Source organism: Cebidichthys violaceus, unplaced genomic scaffold, assembly GCF_023349555.1.
Source record: "Cebidichthys violaceus isolate CVI_PGR_0920_01 unplaced genomic scaffold, fCebVio1.0.p SCAF_47, whole genome shotgun sequence".
In the NCBI taxonomy this organism is placed as follows: Eukaryota; Metazoa; Chordata; class Actinopteri; order Perciformes; family Stichaeidae; genus Cebidichthys; species Cebidichthys violaceus.
Genome location: NW_027176672.1, coordinates 1,935,237 through 1,962,703, shown reverse-complemented (window position 1 = coordinate 1,962,703; position 27,467 = coordinate 1,935,237). Strand labels below are relative to the sequence as shown.

The 27,467-nt window shown below is 43.9% G+C and overlaps 2 protein-coding genes across 3 annotated transcripts in view; one reads left to right on the top strand and one right to left on the bottom strand.

Annotated features, from left to right (window-relative positions):
- Positions 1-517: 517 nt before the first annotated feature.
- On the top strand, positions 518-21,677 carry cacnb3a (calcium channel, voltage-dependent, beta 3a). Of its 2 annotated transcripts, XM_068729695.1 has the most exons (15): positions 518-927; positions 1,750-1,842; positions 9,899-10,018; positions 11,613-11,735; positions 11,836-11,951; positions 12,031-12,110; positions 12,221-12,240; positions 12,986-13,063; positions 13,793-13,851; positions 13,944-14,044; positions 14,137-14,288; positions 14,371-14,466; positions 16,137-16,307; positions 16,508-16,553; positions 17,645-17,703. In XM_068729695.1, the coding sequence occupies exons 1-14, from the start codon at positions 847-849 to the stop codon at positions 16,535-16,537; spliced, it is 1,320 nt and encodes a 439-aa protein (XP_068585796.1). In that variant the 5' UTR covers positions 518-846; the 3' UTR covers positions 16,538-16,553; positions 17,645-17,703. The 2 variants fall into 2 exon arrangements, with proteins under 2 accessions (XP_068585796.1, XP_068585795.1); XM_068729694.1 differs by lacking the exon at positions 16,508-16,553 and having other exon boundaries at positions 17,645-21,677.
- Positions 21,678-21,958: 281 nt separating this feature from the next.
- ddx23 (DEAD (Asp-Glu-Ala-Asp) box polypeptide 23) overlaps positions 21,959-27,467 on the bottom strand; it is a 5,994-nt gene continuing 485 nt past the window's right edge. Inside the window, exons 2-17 of the mRNA XM_068729683.1 lie at positions 26,852-27,006; positions 26,643-26,759; positions 26,312-26,402; positions 26,157-26,222; positions 25,929-26,067; positions 25,702-25,835; positions 25,439-25,551; positions 25,185-25,328; positions 24,847-25,072; positions 24,529-24,674; positions 24,253-24,430; positions 23,690-23,932; positions 23,425-23,576; positions 23,219-23,327; positions 22,910-23,084; positions 21,959-22,818 (exon numbers count right to left, since the gene is read on the bottom strand). Of these exons, the coding sequence (XP_068585784.1) occupies positions 22,595-22,818; positions 22,910-23,084; positions 23,219-23,327; positions 23,425-23,576; positions 23,690-23,932; positions 24,253-24,430; positions 24,529-24,674; positions 24,847-25,072; positions 25,185-25,328; positions 25,439-25,551; positions 25,702-25,835; positions 25,929-26,067; positions 26,157-26,222; positions 26,312-26,402; positions 26,643-26,759; positions 26,852-27,006 (2,412 nt within the window). The 3' untranslated portion in view covers positions 21,959-22,594. The remainder of the gene's footprint in view (positions 22,819-22,909; positions 23,085-23,218; positions 23,328-23,424; positions 23,577-23,689; positions 23,933-24,252; positions 24,431-24,528; positions 24,675-24,846; positions 25,073-25,184; positions 25,329-25,438; positions 25,552-25,701; positions 25,836-25,928; positions 26,068-26,156; positions 26,223-26,311; positions 26,403-26,642; positions 26,760-26,851; positions 27,007-27,467) is intronic.

Genomic DNA, 27,467 nt, shown 5'->3' with positions numbered 1-27,467 from the left:
ACAGTACCCTGGTTTTTACAGACACGCATGAGTAATAATCTCATTATTTAATGTATAATAGTGTAACAGTCACAGTGGGGGATTTTTCTGCATCAAGTACTTTTACTTTTAACACTTGAAGTACATTGTTCCTGAGTACATGCAGGGTTCTTACCTGTTGCACAGTATTTATACACAGGTGTATTACTTCAGGTAAGAGATCTGAACACTTTGCTACAAAACCCTTTCTTCAATGTTAGTGTTTTTCCATATTTTGCACTTTTTATCACGTGTAATATCTGTGTTACCCAAAAAAAAAAAATCCCCCCTGTGTTATGAATTCAAAGATCCACTCTGTTACTGTTTGCATCATTAAAATAAAACACACACAGAGGAGAGACAGCACCGTGTTGAACACAAAGCATCACAGCTCTAAAATAAAGAAAGATTAAAAAATGATATCTCTGTATCATCGTGTGAACTGGATCTTGACACCCCCGGCAGAAACGCACACTTAGTACGGACCTGTTCGGCTGCTCGAGCGGTGACGCTTCAGTCCCCACGGTTTATTTTTGCTCCGGCATTTTTCCTGCACGCGCTACATCCCCCCTCCCCCCTCCTCCGATGTAGCTTATAACACACGTTTTATTTTTTTTATTTTATTTTTTTAAACCCTGACCAGCTTTCCATATAACCTGAGCTCGGATATTTCTTTCTTTCTTTCTTCTTCTTCTTCTTCTCCCCTCCGTGTTTTCCGCTCCTGCATGCCGCTTCTCCCCCCGCTGTCTTTTACTGCATTTTAGATGTATTCCGTCTCCTCCAGTAACCCATGTCTGCGTGCAGCCCGCCTCCCTGCGCTCTCAATAGATGGTGCAAGTCAAAATGTCCAAATCGCCCGTAGACCCACTGTCTGCTGTGGAAACAGGCTCTCAGTCGCACTATTTCCAGGTAAAACCACCGCACCTTCTTTTATTCCGCTATTCACAAGTGCGAATGAGGCGAGAAACGGAAAAGGAAAAGGTTAGCTGATGTCTCGCTACTTGTTGTTCAAATTGAGGCGTCGCGATTTTGGCAGCGAGCTACTTTTTATTTCACCTCCGCCTTCACTGAAACTGCAGATTGATGCTTGATCATTAACTAGACTCACATTATGGTTATTATGTCTCACACACACACACACACACACACACACACACACACACACACACACACACACACAGGATAATAATCCCATTACGTGTTGATACGTGTGCTGCTTGAGCCTCTTCAGGGCTTTATTTAAACGGATTTTTATTATTAATATCAATGCATTTCCTTACACTAATGTAGGTAAATCAGCACACACCAGTAACTTGGATATGCCCTGACTTTTATTGTGCGTAAAGATGCTGGCACACTGTGACTCTGACTCACCTGTAGCCTGAATCTACAGGGCCCTGTCAGCATGCTGCAACATCCATGCTTTGTTATTAATGGACTGTGTTACAAGAGGCCCGGGGGAAAAAAAATATGTGTCTCTAGCTTCACTCAGACCAGAATGTGCAGCTGGATTAATCAGGTCCTGGAATATATGAGATATTGGCAAAGCCACAGCTGATATTTATATTTATATATATAGACTGGTGCACAGCAGCTTTTTTCCTTACTAAATATATGCTTTTATTTTGTCCTTTTTTTTTAAGAAAAGCCTTAAAAAAAAAATCAGCACAGTGCAAGTTGGCTCTCTATCTGTATTTGTTCCCTCACTTGTGTGCGTCTCTTTCATCACAGCTGCCCAGGAAGTTGCCTAAACGCAAGAGCCGCTTCAAACGCTCAGATGGCAGCACATCTTCTGACACGACATCCAGCTTCATCAAACGGCAGGTAAGGAAGAAAGAAAGAAAGAAAGAAAGAAAAAGCTCCCGGAGGCATTTGTTGGCTTCCTTTATTCCCTTTATTTATGCATGCAATGTAGGCTACAGCATGAGCCGCTCCATCTCAGTCACAGGCCGATTATCTCACTGATTGTCAGTGGGAGGGAAGTACTGCAGCTTCTGTGTGGGGGAATGTGGGCCACGTTGTGTTCTTGAGTCGGAATAAACCTGTAAGGTGAAGAGGATTTCTCAACAGAACAGGTGTCTCTGCGCTGCTTTTGTCGGCCTCTACTTGTCTCAGGTTCAAGCTGTCGGTGAGAGAAATCACGGTTCCTGTTTTGGAAGTTACAAAAAAAGACATTTGTAGTTCTGCATTTATTATCTTTATACATGTGCTCTGCATCTTCATCCTCAGAGCTGCCTCATCCTCTCCCCGGGTTCAGTTGTTGTTTTGACCAGCAGAGAGCAGCACAACGCGTGGAAAGAAAGATGGCAGCGAGTTACAAAATCCCAACACAGTCCAGTTTTTTTAATTAATGTTTCCAGGTCAAGCGCGTGTGGAAGACTCTGCTGGAGATTTGCTGTTATTTAAGACAAAACTCTGACTGATTTCTGGGCCTCAGGATGTGACTGCAGGGCTGATGTGCGTCATACGTTCTCATCTGGATCAGCTGACTAGATCGAGACAGTTTTACTCCACCTGTTTGTTTCTCCGGATGTATTTGATTTATTGATTTTTTGGGGGTGTCATCGTAAGGTAGTTGTAGTTTCCCAGAGAGTCCAGCAGAGGGGAGAACTTTGATCCTGTGCATGCGGAGCTCATCGGCCGCTAGGTCCCCGAAGTTCATGATCCTAGACTCATCAGAGAGGGAAAGTCAGGAGGAAGGATTCAAGCATCGCTCCTCAAACAGGAGCCTGATGGAAAGAAGCAAGAAGCTTTATATTCCTGCAGGTTTTCACACCATCTCCAGCATTGATTTAGTCCTGGTTTATTCATTTAGAGCTGAAACCATTAGAGTAGAATAGTTCACATTTACTTTGGCCCGACTAGAAGTTCATTAAAACATACTCACATGACACTCTGACAGCATTAGGTAGCTGATTATGATAGACAGAAAATGAATCTACAGCTATTTTGACAATGAATTAATCATTTAAAGTCATTTTTGAAGTAAACATACCAAACCATAGGATTTGCAGACTGTTGGTTACACAAAACAAGTGACTCAACATCAACTTGGACTTTAGAAAAAGGTTCTACTACTTTTTATAGTCCAAGAAATGTTTTGATTATTAGAGAAAGTCATCAACAGATTAATAGATAATGACAATGACTGTTGATTGAAATGTTTAAATTAGCTTTTGTGGGATTTGAATCAACTAAATCACTAAACTAAAGATCAAAACATGTTGTTGATAGGACAATGCCTCTTCGTATAGCGCTGAAAGCAGAAATAGTGCGATCCTCCCATGTGGCTCAGCGGGTAGAACGGCACGTCCTTTAACCACAAGGTTGGCGGTTTGATCCCATAGTCCTACTGTCAGTGGGTTGAAGTGTCCTTGAGCGAGGCACTAAACAACGAACTAACTCCCCGGATGCTTTTGCAGCAGCCCGCTGCTCCTAAATACCTAGGATGGGTAAAATGCAGTGGTCAAAATGTCACGTATGTATATGGATGAGACAACTGTAATAAAGTTATTATAGAAAGGTGATAGCATTAGTAGTAAAGCTCAGATGTTTTGCTACTTCACTCTAACTCGGTCTGGAATGAGAAGTAGCGTATCAAGGCTAACATTAGCTGATGCAAACATGAGATGAATCCAGTGTAACTGTCACTGCTAACACAGCTACATCTTTAATTGTCTATAAAACAACAGAAAATAGTTCCCAGGGAATGTGTGATTTTCTTATTTCTTTTTATAGACCAAACGGTTATTGACCGTTTAAATTAAGGGAATTCTTTAGATGCACTAATATCAACTGCTGTATTTATATTTGATGTGTACATTTATTTGTTTACGAAAAGGACAGCGTCTCTGGTAAATAAACGTTAAGCATGGATATTGCATTTAAAATTCAAATCTGATGCATGTTAAATAAATGAGTCAATTGAAGCTCAGCTCAAAATGCCGTTTGAAAAGAAAGTAGTTTAAACGCTTCATTAAAATAAGTTCTTCATTGAATTAAAATTCACTCTCACGGTTTGTGAGGGTTAGAGGCGTGAAGTCCCTCTCTGGACAGAACCAGCCACCGCAAACACGAAGAAGAATATCACCTCCGGCTCACCATTAGCGTGAGGGACTGGAGCCGGGGCAACTGTTACTGAGAAGGAGTGGGGGGGGATAAAGGGCTGAGCAGGCATCTTCTTCAGGCGGGGACATTAGTTATCCTGATGGGGGGGGGGGGGGGGCTTAATGACAATCTCCAGATTCCCTGAGAATATTGCACGGCTTAAATTATTCATGATGCTCATTTTGAAGGCCTTAGGCGAAGTGATGTGTGGGTTCATTGTTCACACCAGCACCTTTTACTTTCTTTTCAATCATTACACCTTCTCCCTCTCTGCATGCACAACAGCCCCCCCCCCCCCTCCCAAAAAAAAAAAAAAGGGTGATATGATAAATTGCTTCATGCAGAAGGGGAGCAGATTTCCCCTAAAACAGAGCAGATAGTTTCTGGTCTGTGGTAGGGGTGGGGTGTCTATGGAGGAGCAGTGGAGTATGACTCATTTCTGCAGCAGGATACAATAAGCAGTATGCTGCCATAAGTGTGGATGTATGTGGTACATGTAGGACACCAGGGGTCTGGAGCAGGAGGACAGATCTTGAGCCGTGGCTTCTCTGCTTCCTGTCTACGTGCCGCGTGTCGAATCGGACCTTTTGATAGCCAAGGATGGGGTGCAAATTTAGAGAGGTGGTTTGATGTGAAGTGACGCAAAAAAAAAAAAAAGCTTTGTTTCTTTGTTGTTGTTTGCGTGTGTGTGTGTGTGTGTGTGTGTGTGTGTGTGTGTGTGTGTGTGTGTGTGTGTGTGTGTGTGTGTTTTGATGGGATGAGGTGGGGTAAGAATAGGAAAGAAGGTGTTGCCTGCTTCAGTGCAGGTCGTCCCTGGCTTGGGGACGGGACACAGTACAGTCTGTCTGCATTTTACAGCATGTAGTGTATAGAGAGCGAGGGAGGGGGGGTGACCGGCAGCAGCAGCAGCAGCATCACCACCACATTAACTGAGTAAGTACAAATGACTCGACAGTCAGCTTCTTCTTCCTCTTCTTCTTCTTCTCCTCCCGTCTCCCTCCATCATCATCTTTTAGCAGCGTTTCCATCGTACTGTCGCCGCTCCTCTCTCTCTCTCTCTCTCTCTCTCTCTCTCTCTCTCTCTCTCTCTCTCTCTGTTTTCTCTTTGTCTTCCTCCTCCACCCCCCCCACTCCCCTCTTCAAAAAACGCTTTTGGTTCTCTCGTTCCTTCCCCCGCTTCACTTTGTGATTGCCGTGGTCCCGTGCGCGCTCTTCTCGGCTCCTCGCTGACTCTCGTGATTGATCAATTTGAAACGCCGTGCGCCCCGAACTCGACTTTGATATTGATGTAACCGCAGAGTGATTTATTGCGTTGTGTATCGGAGAGCTCTGTGCATGTGTAACTTGCTGACGGTGAATTACAACCGCGCCGTTAATCGAACACTTTTTGAAATTGGATATTTGGCTACTGGATTTCAAAATCACTGGAGCTGGCAGTTTTTTTTTTAGGTTTTTTTTTTTTCTGGTGTTTCAGCTTTCTGAATAATAGATTCTGCTCTTGTGCAGAATCTCCTTCCTGCAAATAAAACCAATAGGAATCTGATTTTAGCATTTTAGCAAATTGTGTTTTGCATCCATATATTACAAATCATATGTATTCAACATTCCCACCAACAAGTTCAAAAGGCATGCAGTAGATATTTGAGTTGTTGGCCGTGCGAGCGTCATGGCTCTATAACAGCAACGTTGTCGTTCCGGAGTGAAATATCTCAACAATCTAAAGTGACGGGTTGCCATGAAAGTTTGTCCAGATATTCATGACCCCCAGATTATGAACTGTAACTTGTGCAATCATGAGGTCAAACGTTCAATTTGTCCAATACTTTGGTTTATGACCAAATATCTGCTAATGGCGTTCCCATCAGCCTCAGCCGTACTTTGTGTTATGGGCTAATTAACAACATGCTAAACTATAATATTTGATTATGGTGAACTTTTGCAGCCTTTTTAGAATAAGTTTGTGTGTTTTTGTCTGTCTGGTCGTTCCCCTTCCGCTCTTCCTCTGTCTCTCTCTGCACACCTGACAATCTGGGATCAGCAAGTCATCCAGTAATGACATCTTCCTTAAAAGAACCCCCCCCCCCACACACACACACACACACACACACACACACACACACACACCAACAGCCGGATCATTGTGCCATACATGGATTACCTGCCAGCCCACCAGTCAGCTCACTGCATCCGGTTTCTCTCCACCAAGAAGCCGAAATCTCCAAGCCAGCCAACAACTCTCCATCCCTGCCTGCATCTGTCAATAAAAGTCTTGTTTTCCCCTCACCTGCTTGTCCGGTGTCTGCATTTGAGTTCAGCTGTTAACCGTGACGATACGATCCGGCCGCCGTGAATCCAGCAGACTGGGATAAAGCCCACCGGGCCGTAGCTGCTTTGGGAACGGCAGCAAGCTCGGCCCACCTGGATACGGTCTGGTGTCTGACATCCGCCAGGGAGCCCTCCTCAGCCAAGCCCTGCAGGACTTCATGGACGGCCTCCGCAAGCTCTTCAGGGATGTGTCCAGGATTCAGGACCAGCTAAACCCGCCCGCCAGCTCTATTCCTATCCCACCTTAGCATGTGTCTCTGCACCACAGCGTTATGATTGAAATCCAGGATTAACCTCATGATGATGAACCCACAGCGAAGTATCGCTTGATGAAGAGCAAACCAGAACCAAAAGCAGAGTGAATATTGGGGTGAATCTTGCCCTGGATTCAACAGGTGGACACAAACATGACTCCAAATGAATGCTGATGTTGCTCCGTGTCTGCTGGCTGTGTACATTAGTAAAATGCTTTCAGCATATTAACTTTATGGGGTGATATGTATCCGCCCAAGGTTTCCTCCCAAGGGGAACGTTAGAGTGTGCGGTCTGGAGCTGCTCTATATGAAAAGTGTCACATATCATACATCAGGGTTGTGTTTACAGTGCTGCCCCCATAGTGACCCCAAAATCAATTAACGCAGGTTTAATCACATTGGTAACAGATTTATGTTTTGTCTAGTGATATTCCGAGTTTACATTTTCAATTGTAGGGTTTTGTTTACATTGTGATCAATAATTGTCCCTCTAAAGTTATTTTTTTCATCATGACTAACGAGTTTAATTAATCTACGTTTTAAAAAGACATCTCCCCACGGGTCTTCGTAAACTGTTGAACCACTGAAGAAGGTAAGATCCTGATGAAATTAATGTCTAAATCTCCTGCTGTCCTGTCCCCGTAGACCGAAGGATTAATTGGCCCTCTCGAGGACTCGACTATAGCTGGATGACACACTTCCTTGTCGGCCCCTCCCTGCGGAGTCGAGGCCATCAGTGTTGCAGTGTGTGCGTGAAGAATAATCACAGAAACAGAAACAGCTCAATTTAGCTCCCAGACGGGGACGTCGGCGGCGAGGAAAATAAAACAACAACAAAAAACAAACAAACACAAGACGTCCTCAGACCAGACGATACAGAAGAACTCACATCATTACGCTCTGCATTGCAGAGCTTTCTCTTCACATACATTGGTGGTAACGGTGGTCTGTTGTCGGATTTGACCGGTGGCCAGTGTGCAGCAGAGGTCCACAGCCTCGTGTCCAAAACAGTACCGCTGACCAGCAATCAGAGCCCAGACGGCTCTCTGTGTCCTAACATCATTTAAACCGATCCCTGACACAACGCCTTTCCCTTTTTGCGCCCACCGCCGTCTTCACTCCACTTCTATGTCCGCGTGTGTTTGAGCGCGTTCCCGGTGTGAAGACGGGGGAAGCCGCTACAGTGAGAGACAAAAAAAACCCCCATCAGATCCACGTCTTTATCAGGCTCTAGCGCCGTCCTCCTAATCAGCCAGGTATGCAACTCTCTCTGACTGACTGCCCCCCCCCACCCACCCCCCGCTGTGTTTCCCCTCTTTTCTTCTATCTGCGATGAGGATAGATATCTAGGTCTCACTCCACTCCTTCATAGCATTTTATTATGTTCTAATCTCATCTTCCCCTCGAGATAGCCTCGCTTTATCTTGTCATATAAATCGTTTATACACTCTCGTTCGTCTCTCCAACCATCCTTCAGTCACTCTCCGTCCTCGTAAACATCCTCTTTCTCTGTCTGTCTTTCTATCTATCTTGCTCTTCCTCCTCACCCTCCTCTTCTCTCTCTCTCTCTCTCTCTCTCTCTCTCTCTCTCTCTCTCTCTCTCTCGGTGCTGCTCTGGCACTGGTGCAGTGTTGCCTTGCAGAGCTTGTGAGTGCTAGAAATCAGATCTAGTTATCTAACATAGACACACACACACAAAATAAACGGGGAGAGGTGTTCGCTTGCGGTTTCTCCGGGGCTTGAAGTGGTAAAAAATATATATATATATTTTGGGGTTTTGGTGTATGCATTCTGAGGCGCAGAGAAAGCTAAAGGTGGTGGTTGTTCTTCATGTCTGGGCACTTCTTTTTGTATTTGTTGCGCTGCTGCTAATTGGTCCTCCAGGGGATTCGTTTGTATATGTTGGCAAGATGGATGACCAGAACTAAGTCGCTGCACTTAAGAGGAAAGGAAGACCAAAGTGAAACGTGTATTGTGTGGTGTTCTTCAGTTTCTTTATCTTGCTTTATTTGCAAGAATATGCTTGAGCATATCAGTAGATATTATTGTAATTATGGATCTTGAGTTACCTGTGAGAGATTTATCTTTTCATGTCTCATTCATCACTTCTTGTATTCTTTTGTAGTTCTTGTTTGCCTCCTGTCTTGGGTATGTTTTTGCTGCAGCAGTTCTCTTTACTGACAGATTCAGGACTGAGTTCCTCCAAAGAAATACCAAATATAGGAGCGCTCTCACACCCATACACACACACACACACACACACACACACACACACACACACACACACACACACACACACACACACACACACACAGTACCCAAACTGCATCTACAGCACTTCTCCTTCCATGTTTTTCCTCATTGGAAATAGGCAATCATGCTTACTGTCTCATTTTCTCAATTCATTGATTATTTGTTTTGGTTATAACCAGTCAGTGCAAAACCCAAAGATACACAGGTTACCATTTTATAAGACAAATACAATCAAAACATCACATTTTAGAAAATATTCATAATTATTGTTATTATTATATTATATATATTATTTAATAAGTTAACGTTTCAGCTCTACAGGTTGCGACGCAGACATTTAAGTAAATAATCACAGGAAACCTTACAGGTTTAGAAGAAACGCCAGCAGCAGCAGCAGCACATTTTCACCTTTTTTACTTTGTGTAAATGTCTCTTTGTGTGCTTTATCTGTCGCTTTCAGCATAATTTGCGAGCCATCCCTGGGACGTGTCCTTAAACCTCTTACAATGAGAAATGATAGCCAGCATATATTTTGCTAATGAGGAAATGTCCTTGGAGAATAAACATGGGGAACAGAGGATGTATATGTGCTGCACTGTGGGGGATGATGGAATGGATCGGGGCCAGGCAGGAGAGAAGAGGAAGCAGTTGCCTTCTTTGTGCTATATTTGGTCTTCCAGAGGATGGCTGGTGTGGGAGAGCAACACATTGTGTTGTAGATACATGAATGTGTTCATGAATACAGACACGTATTTGCATGCACACCTGCACACAAAGACTGCAGAACAGAAACACAGATGAAAGCATGAACAGAAGCAGAAGGTCTGCCTATGTAGCCTCATAGTAATATGCTTTAGTAACCTTGGCATGACTAGATGGAAATTATTATTCATTATTATTAATTACAACTAATATGTCAACCTCCGTCTCGCTCCTGACAGGGGTCGGCTGATTCGTACACCAGTAGACCGTCGGATTCAGACCTGTCAGCAGAGGAGGACCGCGAGGCGTATCGGCGTGAAGCCGAGCGCCAGGCACAACTGCAGCTCGACAGAGCTAAGGTACGTCACACAGTGATTTACACTGCTGCATACTGTAGCGTTAAGTCAAGTCTGGAGCCACTTGTGGGCCTCTACTGCTCCAGAAGAAACTTCATATATGCCCTCAAATAGGAGGTATGGCCGAACTCTTATCACGATATAGGCATTTCATATCTCGATAACGATAGATAGATAGATAGATAGATAGATAGATAGATAGATAGATAGATAGATAGATAGATAGATAGATAGATAGATAGATAGATATATATATATCACAATATAGGTCATTCATATCTCAATAACAATAGTTATATCACAATATAGGTCATTACATATCTCAAACACGATGTGTTATATCACGATATAGGTCATTACATATCTCAAACACGACGTGTTATATCACGATATAGGTCATTACATATTTCAAACACGACGTGTTATATCACGATATAGGTCATTACATATCTCAAACACGACATGTTATATCACAATATAGGTCATTACATATCTCAAACACGACGTGTTATATCACGATATAGGTCATTACATATCTCAAACACGACAGTTATATCGCGGTATATGTCATTACATATCTCAAATACAACAGTTATATCGCGGTATAGGTCATTACATATCTCAAATACGACGTGTTATATCGCGATATAGGTCATTACATATCTCAAATACGACGTGTTATATTGCGATATAGGTCATTACATATCTCAAATCCGACGTGTTATATCGCGATATAGGTCATTACATATCTCAAATCCGACAGTTATATCGCGATATAGGTCATTGCATATCTCAAATACGACAGTTATATCGCGATATAGGTCATTGCATATCTCAAATATGATAGTTATATCACAATATTGCGACGATATTAGAACATTTCAAATCTCGATAACGATATAGGTAATTTCATATCTTGATATTTATACATCACAAACAACTCGATTACTATATATATATATATATATATATATATACATACATACATACATACATACATACATACACTGGACGATATCCTTCAATCCCTCGTAATTCAGTGTTAAACTGACTCCAAAACGTGTTGGACATATGCTGAACTCCTCGTGCTTCATGTTGGTGTTCAACCAGCAACTCACGTGTTTACACAAGTAAAACACAGACTGTTTGAATCACAGCGATATATAAACCAGTCACTGCTCTTGCTGAACACATCCGGTTGGCTGTCTGTCAATGTCACAGACTAAAGGATGATCGAAGTGTCATCTGTCTTTTAAAAACAGGGTGTGTGGTAGATTTGTCATCAAACTGTGGCTGTGAACCCACTTTACTCTAAACTTACTATCTGTAAAGAATTAAGAACCAAAAGGCATGATTCAATCTAACAAAAGAGTTAAATCAGCAAAAAGCTGGTTTTAGTGCAAAACAGGTGGGAAACATTTTGTTTTGCAAGTCTCAAGTAAATCTCAATCCTTGGGATTGCAATGTAACTTTTCATCTTTGGAGCGGATATCTAGTCAAATCAAAAGTCGAGGCTAAAGTCACCTGATTCATGAGTTCACGCCATTTGTACTGCCGTTTCCATCGCTAACGAGTGCGTTTCTTGTCGTCTCTACAGTCCAAACCTGTAGCGTTTGCAGTAAAGACAAATGTGAGTTACTGCGGAGCTCTGGATGAGGACTGTCCTGTCCAAGGAGCTGCAGTCAATTTTGATGCCAAAGACTTCCTGCACATCAAAGAAGTGAGCGGTTGTGTGTGGTCGATTATGACGAACCCCTTCATTACATCAAAACAACATTTATACTGTATATGTGACACGGTTCTGTTGTGGCACTGAACAGAAGTATAACAATGACTGGTGGATCGGCCGGCTAGTGAAGGAGGGAGCGGACATCACCTTCATCCCCAGCCCTCTGCGACTGGAGGCGATGAGGCTCAAGCAGGAGCAGAAACAAAGGTCCGTTAATAGCATCCAACGTCTCGGAGGACTCATTCCCGCAGTAAAAGTTTGATAACACAGTGTGTTGCTGTTGCAGGAAAACAGGGGGTAACTCCTCTAGTTTAGGGGACATGGTGACTGGGAGTTGGAGGACCACACCGCCATCTGCAGGTGAATGTAAGTACTACAAAGCTCTCTCTTTAATTCTTTGCTGGAACAAGAAACTACTTTCCCCTCTTCTGATGTCTTCGTTCTTTCATTGATTGTTATTTTCTTGTTTTCACAAGCCAAACAGAAGCAAAAACAGGTAGGTTTGGGTACTTTATGACGACACAGCATGTGCTCTTAATACGTAGTTTACTACTTTTAATTTTAAGTGACATTCTTACATCTACAGGTCTTTAGAAGTGTTCAAAATGTCTTAAACATTATTTTTTTGCCTGCTGTAGACAGTAATATTAATTAAGTATTTTATAAAGGAGGTGATGGGAGATGTTAGACCCTTATATTACTTTTTATATATCTATAAACACTTTAAAATGTGACAGTGGATTGTGCATGTAGGTGTTTTTTGTGGCGTAATTATGTTTCATTATTATTTATTAATATTATTTCTAGTCACAGTAGTGAGGAAGCTCATTTAGTAAAAAATTTACTTAAATCAATTGATTGTTTTTTTTTATTGGTTAATCTATGAATCAGTTTTCTGCTATTTATCTGGGACCAAGTTAATGGATTATTATATTACTAAGAATCACATACAGCCGGAATATACTCACAAAAATGTGATATAAATGTCATTAAATTCATGTATTAATAAATAAATCAGTAATTTTTTAACTGTTACGGCCGTGAAAAGGTATTAAATTTAATTCAAAGTGGTATTAAAAAGTCCTCAATTTAATTCAGTGGTCTCTGCAGAAACCCTGGTTATATAATTGCTTTTAGCTTTTTACGACAAACAAACCAACAAACCCAACCCCCACCATGTCTCACCGCTGCTCTCTCTGCTCTTCGTCCCCCCTCCCCTCGTCGTCCCCTATCTCTGGCAGGAACACGTCCCTCCCTACGACGTGGTGCCCTCTATGAGGCCGGTGGTCCTCGTGGGACCATCGCTGAAGGGCTATGAGGTGAGCCTCTCCTCCTTCAACCTCCAGCAGATAACAGAATGACCGCCTCGCACTCTTCTCCGTTAACCCTGTTCCTGCACCGGACCTGAAATGAGGCCGAGACGTTTTAGTTGTGAAACCTGTTCCATACATTTTCAATGAATCATTACATCTAAGTTATTATTTAACTTATTGTCTGCTTATCTCCATCAAGAGCCGAGCAGCAAACCAAAACAGTTTTCTTGACGTTGCATTTTAGATGTTACATATACAAATTATTGAGAAAACGAAATACAAATTTACGTTTGCGTACATTTGTTTCATTGCATTTATTTATTAATTATTTATTCCTTTTTATTTTTATTTTTACACTGATGTAGCCTAAAAGTTATATTGCACTCTCAATAGATCCTGTCCTGGAAAATTATTATAATATAATTATGATGTGATGAAGTTATTACAAATACAGGTTGTTGTTTAACTTTTGTTTTTCTTTCACTCGTGAATTTAATCACTACTCACATTTATTTTTTCCATGAATATTTTAGAAGTCTTTCTCAAGTTCTTGTTTTTATAAAGTAACAATACTTTTACTTGAGTACAGTCTTTGTCTACTCTGTGTACATGAACTGTTTATGTACAGTAATACAGAGAGAAGCTCTTTGTATATCTTGTGTTTTGGTATCCTGACGTTAAATCAAAAGCGAAACATAATTTCTTCTGTTTCTTTCCTCTCTTCTTCCCACCTAGGTGACGGACATGATGCAGAAAGCTCTTTTTGACTTCCTGAAACACAGATTTGAGGGAAGGTCAGTAAAGCGGAGAGAGATGAAAGAATAGTTTAATAAAATCTGATCAAAAAAAGTCTCACAGCATATTTCTCTCTCTATGTTTGCGGCAGGATCTCAATCACTCGTGTAACTGCCGACCTGTCTTTAGCCAAGAGGTCTGTCCTCAACAAAAGACCCATAATGGAGAGGTCCAACACCCGCTCCAGCCTAGGTGACTGATGTCAGCATGAAAGCTCCTGAAATCTTTATGGTACAAAGAAGCGATGCGTTTAAACTAAAATCTACTGTTGTCTGTCTGCGCAGCGGAGGTTCAGAGTGAGATTGAGAGGATATTCGAACTCGCCAAAACCCTGCAGCTGGTGATTCTGGACGCGGACACCATCAACCATCCTGCACAGCTAGCCAAAACCTCCCTCGCACCCATCATTGTCTACGTGAAGGTTTCCTCACCCAAGGTACAGTAGGTCACCTCGCTCGTAGATCGAGGCCGCTTTATCTTCCTCCACCTGAAACGTTGCTCTTCGTGTTTCCTCTCAGGTGCTCCATCGGCTGGTCAAATCCAGGGGGAAGTCTCAGAGCAAGCACCTGAATGTGCAGATGATGGCTGCAGACAAACTCTCTCAGTGCCCCCCTGTGAGTGGATGCGCTTCTTTCTAGAGCTATTATGTTCGGTTGTTCCTGAATCATATTCTCAAGATGAAATAGAGGCAGAGTGTGCTGCACCTACCACAAATATTTGGGGTATATTTTTTTAGGGGTATTGGTCGCTTGCTTCGCCACTTTGGTCCAGACTGAAATAGCTCAACAGGTTGCCAGATGCCTTTTAATCCACCGACTTTTGATTGACTGCAGCAGACAATGCAGAGCGACAGCAACAGTCCCGGTGTTTTGAAAGCTAAAATGAAAGAACATGAGCTTACTGGCATGGGTAGAAAAGTCCAGACAGAAGCTGTATTTGAGTTCAGCAGAAATGTGGCAAGGACAGGTGCAGGAAGGCAACTACAGACGGGGTCTGGATGCAGGTCCGAGTTTACAGAGAACAGAGGCGCATAAGAAATGACACTGAGCCGAAAAAGCATGGGCCGGTTAAATGCCGCAGGGCTGATGAGGGAAAGAGGAAACAGGTGAGCAGGTGGGCGGGGAAGGTCAGGTGACTGGATTGGAGGGAAACACGGCTTCATATCATTAATATCTGAGCTGCCCTTGACCCTCTTGCTCCTAAATCCGCTGTGCAAAGGATTGTGGGTTCAGAATAGCCAGAAAAACACGCTGACTCGCGTAATGTGATCGTATGAAGTAGAACATCCTGGTGTTCTTGGCATACTGCATTTGACATACTATGTATATAATACATGTGGCTGCTGCAAAATCATAGAACAACAGGATGGTTGATTCGTGTCACTGAGGTGTCCGTAGGGTTTAGTAGTGACCTGCTGTATGGGGGGAGGATTGCAATCTGAAATTATTGAAAAGAGTTTTAATAAAAGACAATAAACAAATGCAAAAACTAAACAAAACAGAAAAAGGGAAGGAATCTCAGGATGAGCAACAGATGAGGGATCCCTCTCCCAAGAAAGAGCCGACATCGCAGCTCCAGTCACACTGCGCATGTGTCACATCCCACAGCTCAACACCGTGTCCCAGCCCTCATTTAAATAAGCCTCGGAGGGAAAGGGGGTTTCCTGCAGGGCTGATGAGGGAAGATGGAGAAGTCCTGTAGTGGACAGGTAGAGAATGACAATGAAGGAAGTGGCGATGCGGCCGGAAAGAGGAACACAGAGGCAGAATGTGACTCACAGTCATGAATGAATTGTAATAACTTTGATCGCTGACCTGTCGGGTCTACAATTTAAATTTGTCCTGTACTTGACTTCACTTTTGGTTTATGACCAAAATACCTGGAAAACTACAGACGTTCTCATCAGCCTCAGCTGCACTGCAGCTATTGTTAGCATGCTAACACGCTAAACTAAGATGGGGAACATGCTTAGCATGGTGAGGGTGTTAGCATGATGACGTTAGCTTTTAGCTCCTGCAAGGTGTTTGCACTTGAGCTCTGATTTTTCCTGATTGATATGACCTACTGTAGATGGTCAGATATTGAAGGATAGTATGAGCTTTTTACACATTATGATAAAAAGAAATACTACTTCCATGGACATATTTGCTATTAACATGGAGCACTATTTGCCTGCTGCACACCGTTACCGTCATAGCTAATGATTTGGAAACTTTTGTCAGCTGCCGGTGGTAAAAAATGCAATTAAAATGAATTTCTCATTTTCTTTTTCTGTCATTTGTAGGATATGTTTGATGTCATTTTGGATGAGAACCAGCTGGAAGATGCCTGTGAGCATTTGGCTGAATACCTGGAGATCTACTGGCGTGCCACTCACCTCCCAGGCAACACACCTCTCAACCCCTTATTGGAGCAGACTCTGATGACCCCGCCCTCTGCCATCTCCAGCCTGCAGGTGAGTTCCTCTTCATCTCTTTCAAAGAGTTCCAATACTGTTGCCATGACTCTGTAAGCAGGAATCTCTGTTCTGAACATGTTGTGTGTTGTCGCTGTCTTTACCAGCTCTTCCCATCTCAGACTCTCACTCCTTTGATTTCTATTGTCTCCAGTTGTCTCGTCTGTCCTCTCACTCATCCATGCTTAACATTTTTGCAGTTTTCTGAAACACAGGAATTAATTGAATGATCGCTTACAAAATTGGGTGAGTAGTAGGGTTTATGATCTATACATATGTATATATAATACTGTATATATGCATATTTATATGTATTTATATTTGCACTCTCAACCCCAACAATCCCCTCTTACACACCTGAGCACAGATTACACAGCGGCTGAGACAGTGAATGAACAGCATTGTATTCATTCAGATCTCACCTCAGAGAAGATGACGTGTGTTTCCTTCATTGCATCCTGCCTCCTTTCCTTTAGTTCATGGTCTCAGGTGAATCACTGCTCCTCAGGCTTTCTGGGAGGAAATTCACAAAGCGGCTTCAATTGTAATACCATGACTGAGAATGTCGTGTTTGGAAAGTGTAGAGCGTAATCATCAGACGATTATTCTCTGTTTTCAATCGGCGATGATCCTTCTTTTTTTCTTTTTTTTTCGAGCATGCTTTGTGAATGGTGTCCCCGCCCTCAGCGGCACATAATGCTATCTGGAATGATGGCATATGATCAACGCTTCAATGATGTGTTCACCCAAACTAAATGCATAAACTGAGACCATAACATCAGCACAGTAACACTGGAACTATCTCCTGACCATCCATTCAACTGTTTCACTGGCATTTCTTTTGTTGGGTGTCTGTAGTATTAATCTGTGTCCACGCAGACAAAACGCTGCAAACTAAAAAGGACTTTGAGGAGACTTTACCAGCACTGCAAACACTGCTGCATGCCCAGTTACCGTCAACCCCCCTATATAGTGTACATTATATATATTATTGTTATTATTATTATATGTATAAATTGCGGATTATTACCGCTGCTCCTTGTCGTCATGATTTCCCACATCTTGACATTTTAGAAACTTCCTAAAACAAAATTTTTAAGAGAACCAATACCTTTATCAGCGTACATTGGGGCGTGTTGGTGTTGTTTTAGGATAAATGTCCGTCAAAGTCCTTCTTGATGTAGTGTTTGCATTATTTTGTCCACCCTCTGTGTGTTTGCTGTCGATGAAAACTGTCTGTTACCATAAAGTGTGAAGCTGCTCTCAGAGTGTTTTTGTTTTTTTACCCTCTTTATTTATTCCCCCCCCCCTCCTCCATGACGACTCGAATCCTCCAGAACCAGAACAAGAACCAGCCGCAGCCTCGTGAGGCGGTGGGCCTGGTGGGTGAGGAGGAGGAGGCGGGTGAGGAGGCCCACTCCCCCCTGGAGCAGGACAGTCTCATGCCGTCCGACGAGGCCAGCGACTCCCTGTCTCGCGGCCGGAGGGGGAGCCCGTGCCACAGGGGGGGCGGGGAGGAAGAGGAGGAGGAAGAAGAGGAGGAAGAGGAGGAGGAGGAGGAAGAGGAGGAGGACGAGTATGCCTCCCCCTGCCACGCTCGCACATACAGGGACATGTACCCCCCTCACCGTGGGCACACCGGCAGTGCCCACAGTGCCAACGGGCACGAGTCACAGGACAGGCTGCTCCAACGCGAAGCTCAGCAAGGTCACAACCAGAGGAACAACCGCCAGCGCAGCCGGCCCTGGCCCCGAGACACCTACTGAGGAGAGAGGCCCCCGAGACACCTACTGAGGAGAGAGGCCCCCGAGACACCTACTGAGGAGAGAGGCCCCCGGAGACACCTACTGAGGAGCAAGGCCCCCGAGACACCTACTGAGGAGAGAGGCCCCCCGGAGACACCTACTGAGGAGAGAGGCCCCCGAGACACCTACTGAGGAGAGAGGCCCCCCGGAGACACCTACTGAGGAGAGAGGCCCCCGAGACACCTACTGAGGAGAGAGGCCCCCCAAGACACCTACTGAGGAGCAAGGCCCCCGAGACACCTACTGAGGAGCGAGGCCCCCGAGATACCTACTGAGGAGCGAGGCCCCCGGAGACACCTACTGAGGAGCGAGGCCCCCCGAGACACCTACTGAGGAGCGAGGCCCCCGGAGACACCTACTGAGGAGCGAGGCCCCCCGAGACACCTACTGAGGAGCGAGGCCCCCGGAGACACCTACTGAGGAGCGAGGCCCCCCGAGACACCTACTGAGGAGCGAGGCCCCTGGAGACACCTACTGAGGAGCGAGGCCCCTCCTCCGGCCTCCAGAGATCCGCATCGAGATCTCAAACAAAATGATTTTAGAGATGAAAACCCCCCAAAAAAATCAGAAACAGGTGTCCAGTTTATTGAGTTCACAACTTTAGGTGTATTTACGGTATTTCTCTCTTCCAGACTCCCAGCTTTGATGTATTTGTAGGGGAAACGCTCTCCAGGGTCAAGGTCATTCAGATTAAAGTCAACAGGGCTGCTCACCTCTGCAATGGAAAGGTGTCAGGCTACCAGCTGTACGCAAACTCACACTTTAGCTGCTTGGCCTAAGGTTTCTCTACTGTAGGATGTCTCATATACTGGCCTTAAAATTCCTAAGACTTTTAACTATCTTTACTATTGCATGTATGAGTATAATTATTTTAAGACTATTTGCACATTGACGTCAGAACAGGAACTAGAATGACCTTTTAACGGATCGACCAACGTAGGAATGTACTACTGTTGAGTCCATTTAACGGGGAATAGTAATGCATTTGATCACAATGTACATACTGAATGGACACCTGGGTTTTTGTTTCATGGCTACTATATTTGTTTGATTCTGTTGATATGGACTTCTTTGTTGTTTCAGAGGAATGTTGCCACCCATGTCAGTTTTTTTACTCTGAAGATGGTGAATTGAGACACACACACACACACACACACACACACACACGCACACACACACACGCACACACACACACGCACACACACACACGCGCACACACGCGAACGCGCACACACACACGCACAGTTTATCACGATGTAAGTACGCGGTATGAGGCTGCAGCACAGCGTCACCTCGTGCGTTTTGGGCATCACTCGTCTTAGCTGTTGCACAATCACTCTCTTAACACCTCGAAGAAGAAGAAGAAGGACAAAAACAAAAGAACGGGCACAGAGAATGTAAACACAACTAAGAAAAGGGAACGTTGATCTTTTTAAAGGGTGACTTATTCGCTTGTTTACATCGACCCACTCACATATGATTAAGCACACGCTGCGCACGCTGCAGCTCCTCTTCAAGATCTTCAGAGAATGTACGCTTGCATGCCTTTTTGCACCTCCAGCACCAAAAAAAAAAAAAAAGAAAAAAAAAAAAGAACCCAACCGATCGCCCTGTAATTCGATTGTAGCACGTTATTGATTGTAGCATCCACCGTTTCTACACCTATATCTCACTCCCCCTCGTGCGTCTTTTTGCCAAAAAAACCCATTGCGTTATACGTCCTTGCAGTTTGATTAGGTTTACTTTTTAATTTATTTTTTTAACAAAGCAGATCCTCAGGTGTAAGTCCTGCACACTTTCATCGCGAGCTCACTTCCACGTGACGGATGGTGAATGTCGCGCTCCCGGAGGGACTCGTAGCAGCCGTGACATGACGTCATTCTGTTCCCCCGCACCCATCACAGTTAGCCCGCGAGCCGATGAGGAGTTTGGGGACGTGACCCGCTTCACGGAACAAAAGGGTCGATACTTTAGGAATCACTGGTTTACTGCTTCCATGTCTCACAGGTATCTCTATCTAGTGTTCTGTATATTTTGAAGACAAAAAAACTAAACTTAAAAAAAAAAAATAAAAAAAAATCAGCATGATTGAGAAAAAAAAAAACTAAAAAAAATAATCTATGCAAGTGTTGCATGAAATGGGCTCGTTTCTTTTGACAGTTAAGTATTTCAGTAACGCATCGATTCTGACTCTCCTCGTTGTCTTGTAGTGATAGTCTTGTCTTTGGGGCTACTCACTCCTCACACCACTAACAGCACTATTACTTAATAAGAATAAATCACAACGCATCACTTTACACCTTTTACACCATCACATTTATATTGGGGACTATTTTTCTTCTCTCTCTCTCTCCACAGTATTGGGTGGACCCTGGTGGTTGATGCACTTTTAATTAGAAATTGTCCCAGATCAGGCCAGATGTTCTTTTTCTTCAATTTGTGGTAAAAAAAAAAAAATATTATTATTATTAAATCCCTGCATGTTTTAATTCACCAATTAGCTATTTTCATTATATTTTTGGCAGAGTATGTTTTTTCAAAGCGGACCAATTTAGCGACTGATAAAAGCAGTTGAGTTTTGTTTTTTTTTCAATTCATGAAGCACAATTTCTACAAGAGTTATACTTTAAGCTCCTCTGTCTTATTCTGTATGCAATACTAAGCCTAACATTGAACAACTTTAAACGCCTTAGACCATCTGGACTTTCTCTTTTTGTGTGAGTAGATTCAACAACAACAACAAAAAAAAAAGAAGAAAAAAAATTGCACTACTTTTTTTTTTTGGGATGGTTGCTTTGTGATGCAATAACTGCACTAAATATAACCGTGTATCCACCAGACTACCACAGCGTGCTAGCGTGACCCAACACGCCTCTTCCCTCTATTTATCAAAAGAGACAGCAAATGTGTAAAAAAAAAAGTGAGACATTTCCTGCCTGATGCTGTATAGAATGCTTTCTATTTGAAAATAGATTTACAACGCTAAGTGAAAAATATGACTTAAAAACAAAATAAACACAACATTTTACGTACTTTTAATTGTGTGTGTCGTTTTGTGCCTTTAACGTTAGTACAGACAGTCATAGTGCCAGTCAGCACTTCTCCTCTAGCGCCACCAGGAGGTTGACTTTTGTGCCGTTTAAGTGACCAACTAGCAGAGGAATCGTCAGGAAATATGACGCAGATACAGACTCTCCTCTTTAGAGTTCACCAGAATCACTTTGGTGATCCTCTGACTTTCTATATATATGACCAGACACACAGACACAGACAGAGACATAGAGACACACAGACAGAGACACACAGACAGAGACACACAGACAGACACACAGACAGAGACACACAGATACACAGACAGAAACACACAGACAGAGACACACAGACACAGACACAGACAGAGACACAGACAGAGACACACACAGACACAGAGACACACAGACAAAGACACAGAGACAGAGACATAGAGACACACAGACAGAGACACACAGACAGAGACACACAGACAGAGACACACAGACACAGACAGAGACACAGACAGAGACACACACAGACACAGAGACATACAGACAAAGACACAGAGACAGAGACACACAGACAGAGACAGAGACACAGAGACATACACACAGCTGATGTAAATGCTTTGGTTTGTTAATAAAAAGGTCAGACTGAGGAATTTGACTTAAGATCAAAATAGTTTTGTGAACGAGTCGTGTGTTTAATCTAAACTCTCTCCTGCTCCTACATGTTCGGACGCTAGAAGTTTAAAGATCTGAACCCTTTCTCTGCATCCCAACATTTACCCATTGAGCTCATCGTCATCGAAAAAAACCCCTCACGAGTCACACGTCACCTCATACAAATGTTTATATCTAAAATGATGAATCACAATTTAGTCACAGGATGCATCTGAAGCTAAAGAAAATCACCGTCACTTCTGGCATTGGTCTCTTAAGCTTGTGAGGAAGTTATGGTCAGTAGATAATCAATAAAAACAAGAGCAAGTATCATCTACTGTCACATCTGGTGACTGAAGAGCAGCATCTACACCCTGCAGATCAGCTACATCATCGCTCCACGTTTACAGAAGCAAAACAAAAACGTGTGTCACCGAGTTCACATTTACACATATTTGAATGAGTAGAAGTTCACACACACACACACACATCGATGACAAACTGCCCACGTTTGAGTCTTAAAAAGCCCCAAATCAGCACGGTGACGAGTGCTGCACCGGTTTAACGGCAACAGACAGAAAACAGGCTCGACAGTGAAGGAGGCAAGGTGGAGAAAGAACCAAAAGAGATGGGAGTAAAATACCTGGAGACCAAATCCAGAATGCAAAACAGAGATTGTGTACAGCTACAAGGTACAGAAGCAGTTTGAGACTCTGCTGTGTGTGTGTGTGTGTGTGTGTGTGTGTGTGTGTGTGTGTGTGTGTGTGTGTGTGTGTGTGTGTGTGTGTGTGGAAACAGTCCGGATGAATCAGGCGAAGATGGTCTCCTCGCGTCTCTTCTTGGTCAGGATGGTTCCGGGTTTGTGCTGAGCTTCCGGGTGGTTGGTGAGCTCCGGAGGACAGGTGGAGACCGGGCTCTCCATGATGGCCTGCTTCAGGTCGTAGAACACCGCCGCGTCCTCTTTGGTGAGGAAAGTCATCGCCATACCGCTCTTACCGGCGCGACCCGTACGACCGATACGATGGATGTAATCTGCAGGAGGAACGACGTATGTTATGAATTCTTAACAAGAAAAAAAACAGACGATAAAGAATAAACCAACGCTGAGCGCGAGGCCTCTTACCTTCAATGTTCTTAGCCATGTCGTAGTTGAGGACCATGGAGACGTCGTGGATATCGATACCTCGACCGGCGACGTCTGTGGCCACCAGGATATCTTTGGCTCCGGCCTTGAGGTTGGAGAGAGCGAACTCTCGCTGCTCCTGGCCTTTGCCACCGTGCAGCGTGCAAGCGTTGTACTGCGTGAAGCAGAAGACACCTGAGGTCACTTCTCGTCGTTCACTCACGTTAACTAAGAATGTTTTTCTCCGAGCTTAAACTTTCCCTTATTTTAAAACGGACACATTCAATGTTTTCGTCTACAGCGACTTACCCCCATCTTCTCCAGAGACTTGGCCAGCACGTCGCAACCCTTCTTCTGGTTGACGAAGATGATGATGGGAGGCTCGAAGCCACGCGACAACACCTCCAGCAGCTTCTTCCTGCACCGCACAGACGATGAAGAAACAAACGCTCAGTTTGACACTTTAAACAGGAGAGACACGACGTTCACAGTTTTCACGCGAGCATCCGCCTCACCTCTTCTCTCCCTCGGACATCAGCAACACCTTCTGTTCCACTCTCTCGTGTGGTTTGCCGGCAGACCCGATGTAGACCACGGCGGGGCGTCTCAGGTAGCTCCTGGCCAGTCTCTCCACAGCTGCAGGCATAGTGGCTGTGAACATGACCGTCTGAAAAAGGTGCAAAGAAAACAAAGTGTGAAAACACACAAACGAACAGCGGGAGCACCCGGCAGCTACACAGCGGCCTTGCGTATAAACGACGTGCGAACAGATGAACATACTTGTCTGTATTTATGTTTCCCAGACTCAAAGTTCATCATCATCTTCTCGGGGTCCTCCGCTTCGTCGGTGTCTGGTTTCTGATTGGTCACCGGGATGTACTCCAGAATCTTCTGGACGTCGGGCTCGAAGCCCATGTCGATCATACGATCGGCCTCGTCCAGCACGACGTAGGTGCAGCGGCCCAGAACCAGGTAGCGGTTCTCCAGCACGTCGATCAGACGGCCGGGGGTGGCGATCACAATCTGTTAAAGAGGAGGAAAACGCGCAGCCGGTGAACGTGTGTCGTTCAAAACTCCATTTACAACCGTGATAACATCTGATCCAAGGGGCTCTACATTCACACCAGGTATTAATACTTATTCTAGACAGGATATCCAGAGAACACGCTTTATTCAGAATAGGTAAGGATACTTAAAAATGGTATTAAGTTGCATGTGAAATGGCATATTTGTACCATTATTATTAGCAGATCCTGTTTGAAGTGTAAATCTGCTGTAGTTCTGTCGTCATGACTCGTGTCTTTCTTTTCTATTATTTCCGAGCGGATTTATGGACGTCTCACCTCACAGCCCATCCTGAGACGGAAGCCCTGGTCCTCCCTGGAGATTCCTCCGATCACGGCCACCGTGCGGATGCCGAGAGGTTTACCGAACTTTATGGTCTCCTCCTCGATCTGCTGCGCCAGCTCACGGGTCGGCGCCAGGATCACGGCGTAAGGACCCTGGTCCGAGTCTTCAATCCTGCGGGAGCAGAAGAGCGACGTAGACGGTTACGTAAAGTAACACAACACCCGTCGGTTGGCGCGTTCACTTGACGTGATTTGAGCGGACTGCGTTACCTGTCGATCTTTGGCAGCGTGGTGATCCAGACTAGCAGTGGGATGAGGAAAGCGGCCGTTTTACCGCTACCAGTCTCGGCCACACCGATGATGTCACGGTTCTGTAAGCCAATAGGAATGGCCTGCCTCTGAATAGGAGTCGGATCCTGGATTTTAAAAGAGAAGAGTCATTATTAGTCAGATTTGAACCACTAAAAAAAGCAGTGAGAATATATCAGTTTGTAGGTCAGTTAGAAGAAAATAGAAAAGGTCAAATAACAGCACTACACACTTCCAAGTGGGTCAAACGTGATGATTGAGAGTCTTCATTGTTTTTACCTTGTAGCCACAGTTGTCGATGACCTCCAGGATGTGGTCGGGCAGCGAATACTCCTTCCAGTTCCTGATGGGGTTGGGGATCTTTCCTCCCTTGGTGGTGATGCTGTAGTCCTCTCTGAAGATTCGCCAGTCTCTGTCCGTCATCTCGTCCAGCTTCTTCTGAGACCAGTGTCTGTCGTCCCAGCGCTGCTTCGCTTCCTTCTTACGCATCTTCTTCAGCCTCACCCTGAGAGGAGAACACGTTATTATCTACCCTCCAGTCAGTTCTACTCATATACACGCAGAGTTACTATCTTCTATTAGGTTTAAAAAGGTAAAGATGCTTCCGTTGGACTCACTCCTCCTGCTCCTTCTCTTCCAGCGTGCGTCTTTTCTCCATCAGGTCGCCGTAGAAGTGCGACTGCTCTCTTTTCTGCTGCTTCAGGTCGATGCCGGCGATGAAGCCTCGCCCGTACAGCTGCACGTGGTGCTTCTCTTTGTAACTGGGAGACAGATTGGGGGAACATCCCGTTGTTGAGACTGGTGCACATTCAGAAAAAAACACAACACCTGCTTCAACTCTAAGGGATGCAATGTGTCGGCGTTTGCTCACATGGGGTTGTAGTCGACTGAGGTGTCTTCAGAAGCGTCCCACTCGAACACGAACTTCCTGTCATTCAGGTGGCGAGTTCTCCGGCGTTTCTTGAGCCCGCCAAGGTAACGCTCCTTTAAAAAGAGATTCAATGTGGTAAATTACCCGATTCAAATGTTGAATGTTAATGCACAGGTTTACGCTGTGCATTAACACCGTAGTTTACCATTACAAGTAAACTACACACTTCAGTTTTCTCTCCTTAACGTCCCCCTGAGACTGACCTTGATGGCGTGGAGTTCTTTGCTTTTATCTTTCTCCTCTCTGAGCTTTTGTCTTCCATCGTCATCTTCATTCCCATTGCTTTCTCGCTCCATTCGCTCTCTTCTCTCGCGCCTCTCCCTCTCCTGGGGGTCCTCTGTAAACACACCGTCTCAGTTCCCGTCATCACGCTTCTACAAACTGCATGCGGATTGTTTGACATGTAATACAAGCGGCGTCTGATACGCACCCATCATTTTTCTCCCCATGTCCTGGAACATCCGTCTCTTCTTCCTCTCATCTTCCAACAGCCTCCTCCTTTCCTCCGTCTGTTGCTCCCTCCGTTTCAGAGCCTCGGCTTCTCGCTCCGCTTTGGAGAGGAATTTGGGCTGACGAGGATAAAATAAGTGAGTGAGGGAAAAGAAATAACCGTGGGTTTAAAAAGGAAAAGACAAATGTGAACCCTCAGGAAACTCACCTTTGCCTCTGCTTCCTCTTCGGCCTTCTTCTTGGCGAGAAGCTCTTCCAAAGATAAAGGTTGGACCTGAACAGAAGCAACACGAGTCAAACATTAAAAAACAACCGAAGAAACGAGGCAACGCCGTGAAAGATTCAGCCGAACCAGATCATCACCTTGTCCTTCTTCTTTTTTTCATCTTCGTCCTCTTCTGTTTTAATATCCTTGTCTCTCTTTAACTTTTCCTTCGACTTGGGTGAGAGACTTCTGCAAAGGAAATTGAATTTAAACAGACGTAATCAATCTCATTCCAAAATAATCACGCTTTCATTATTTATTTTACTAATATCAACGTACCATTACAAAACATCTCCCATTAAATATTCATATATTAAAGTTACTGAAAGGAACCTTTAACTGGTTAAGAGGTTATTACTTCCTCAAAGCAGATTTAACTGACACTGTTGTGTATAAAACAGATTATTTGCCCTTTGATCTTTCACATACCTGGACCTCTTGCGATCTTTATCACGCCGATGGCTGTCTCTGTCCTTACGGCCTCTGTCTCTGTCCTTATCTCGGTCACGCTCCTTTTCTCTGTCCTTGTCTTTCATGCGTCGGTCTCTTGTTATCACAACACAAAACACATTTTGTAAATGAATAGTACTAAAACGAGACAAAATGCTCTGTGTGTAACTAAACAAATCTGTAGTTACCTTTCTGGTGACTTGGAGCGATTCCGTTCACGAGAGCGGTTGCGTTTGCGTGCCGGTGAGACTTTGCGTTCTCGGGAGCGGCTGCGAGGTTTCCTCTCCCTGTCTTTGGTTCCTGAGGGTTCGGCATCTTTCTTGTCTGTGGGGTCGGCTGCCATCTGCAAACACAAAGAAAAATATAATTTTAAAAAAAATAGAAATTATAGTTACGGGACATTCACTCCGGGTAGGTTTCTGATACAGGATTGTACTCTATTACTTCTGAGAGGACATAAAGTAATGAACAGCCTACAGTTATGCTCTACTTACCTAAATCTAATTATGGAAGACAAAGTATTACAAGCAATAGCTACTAAACATGAGCCAACTACATCATTCTTTAACATAAACTGATAGTGTGGTGGGTTAGCATATACCTTACGTAATTGTACGATATAAAATATGATTTAATTGTTATGTTTTTTTAGTATTGTGTTTTACTTGAAATAAAGACATTTCTTGTTGGGGACAATACAACTTAAGATACAATGTTAAAGGTTAAATATTATCACGTGCTTATTTTCGATAACATACACTGCAGTCTTTAAAATACAAAAATAAAAAGTAGAAATGACTCCGC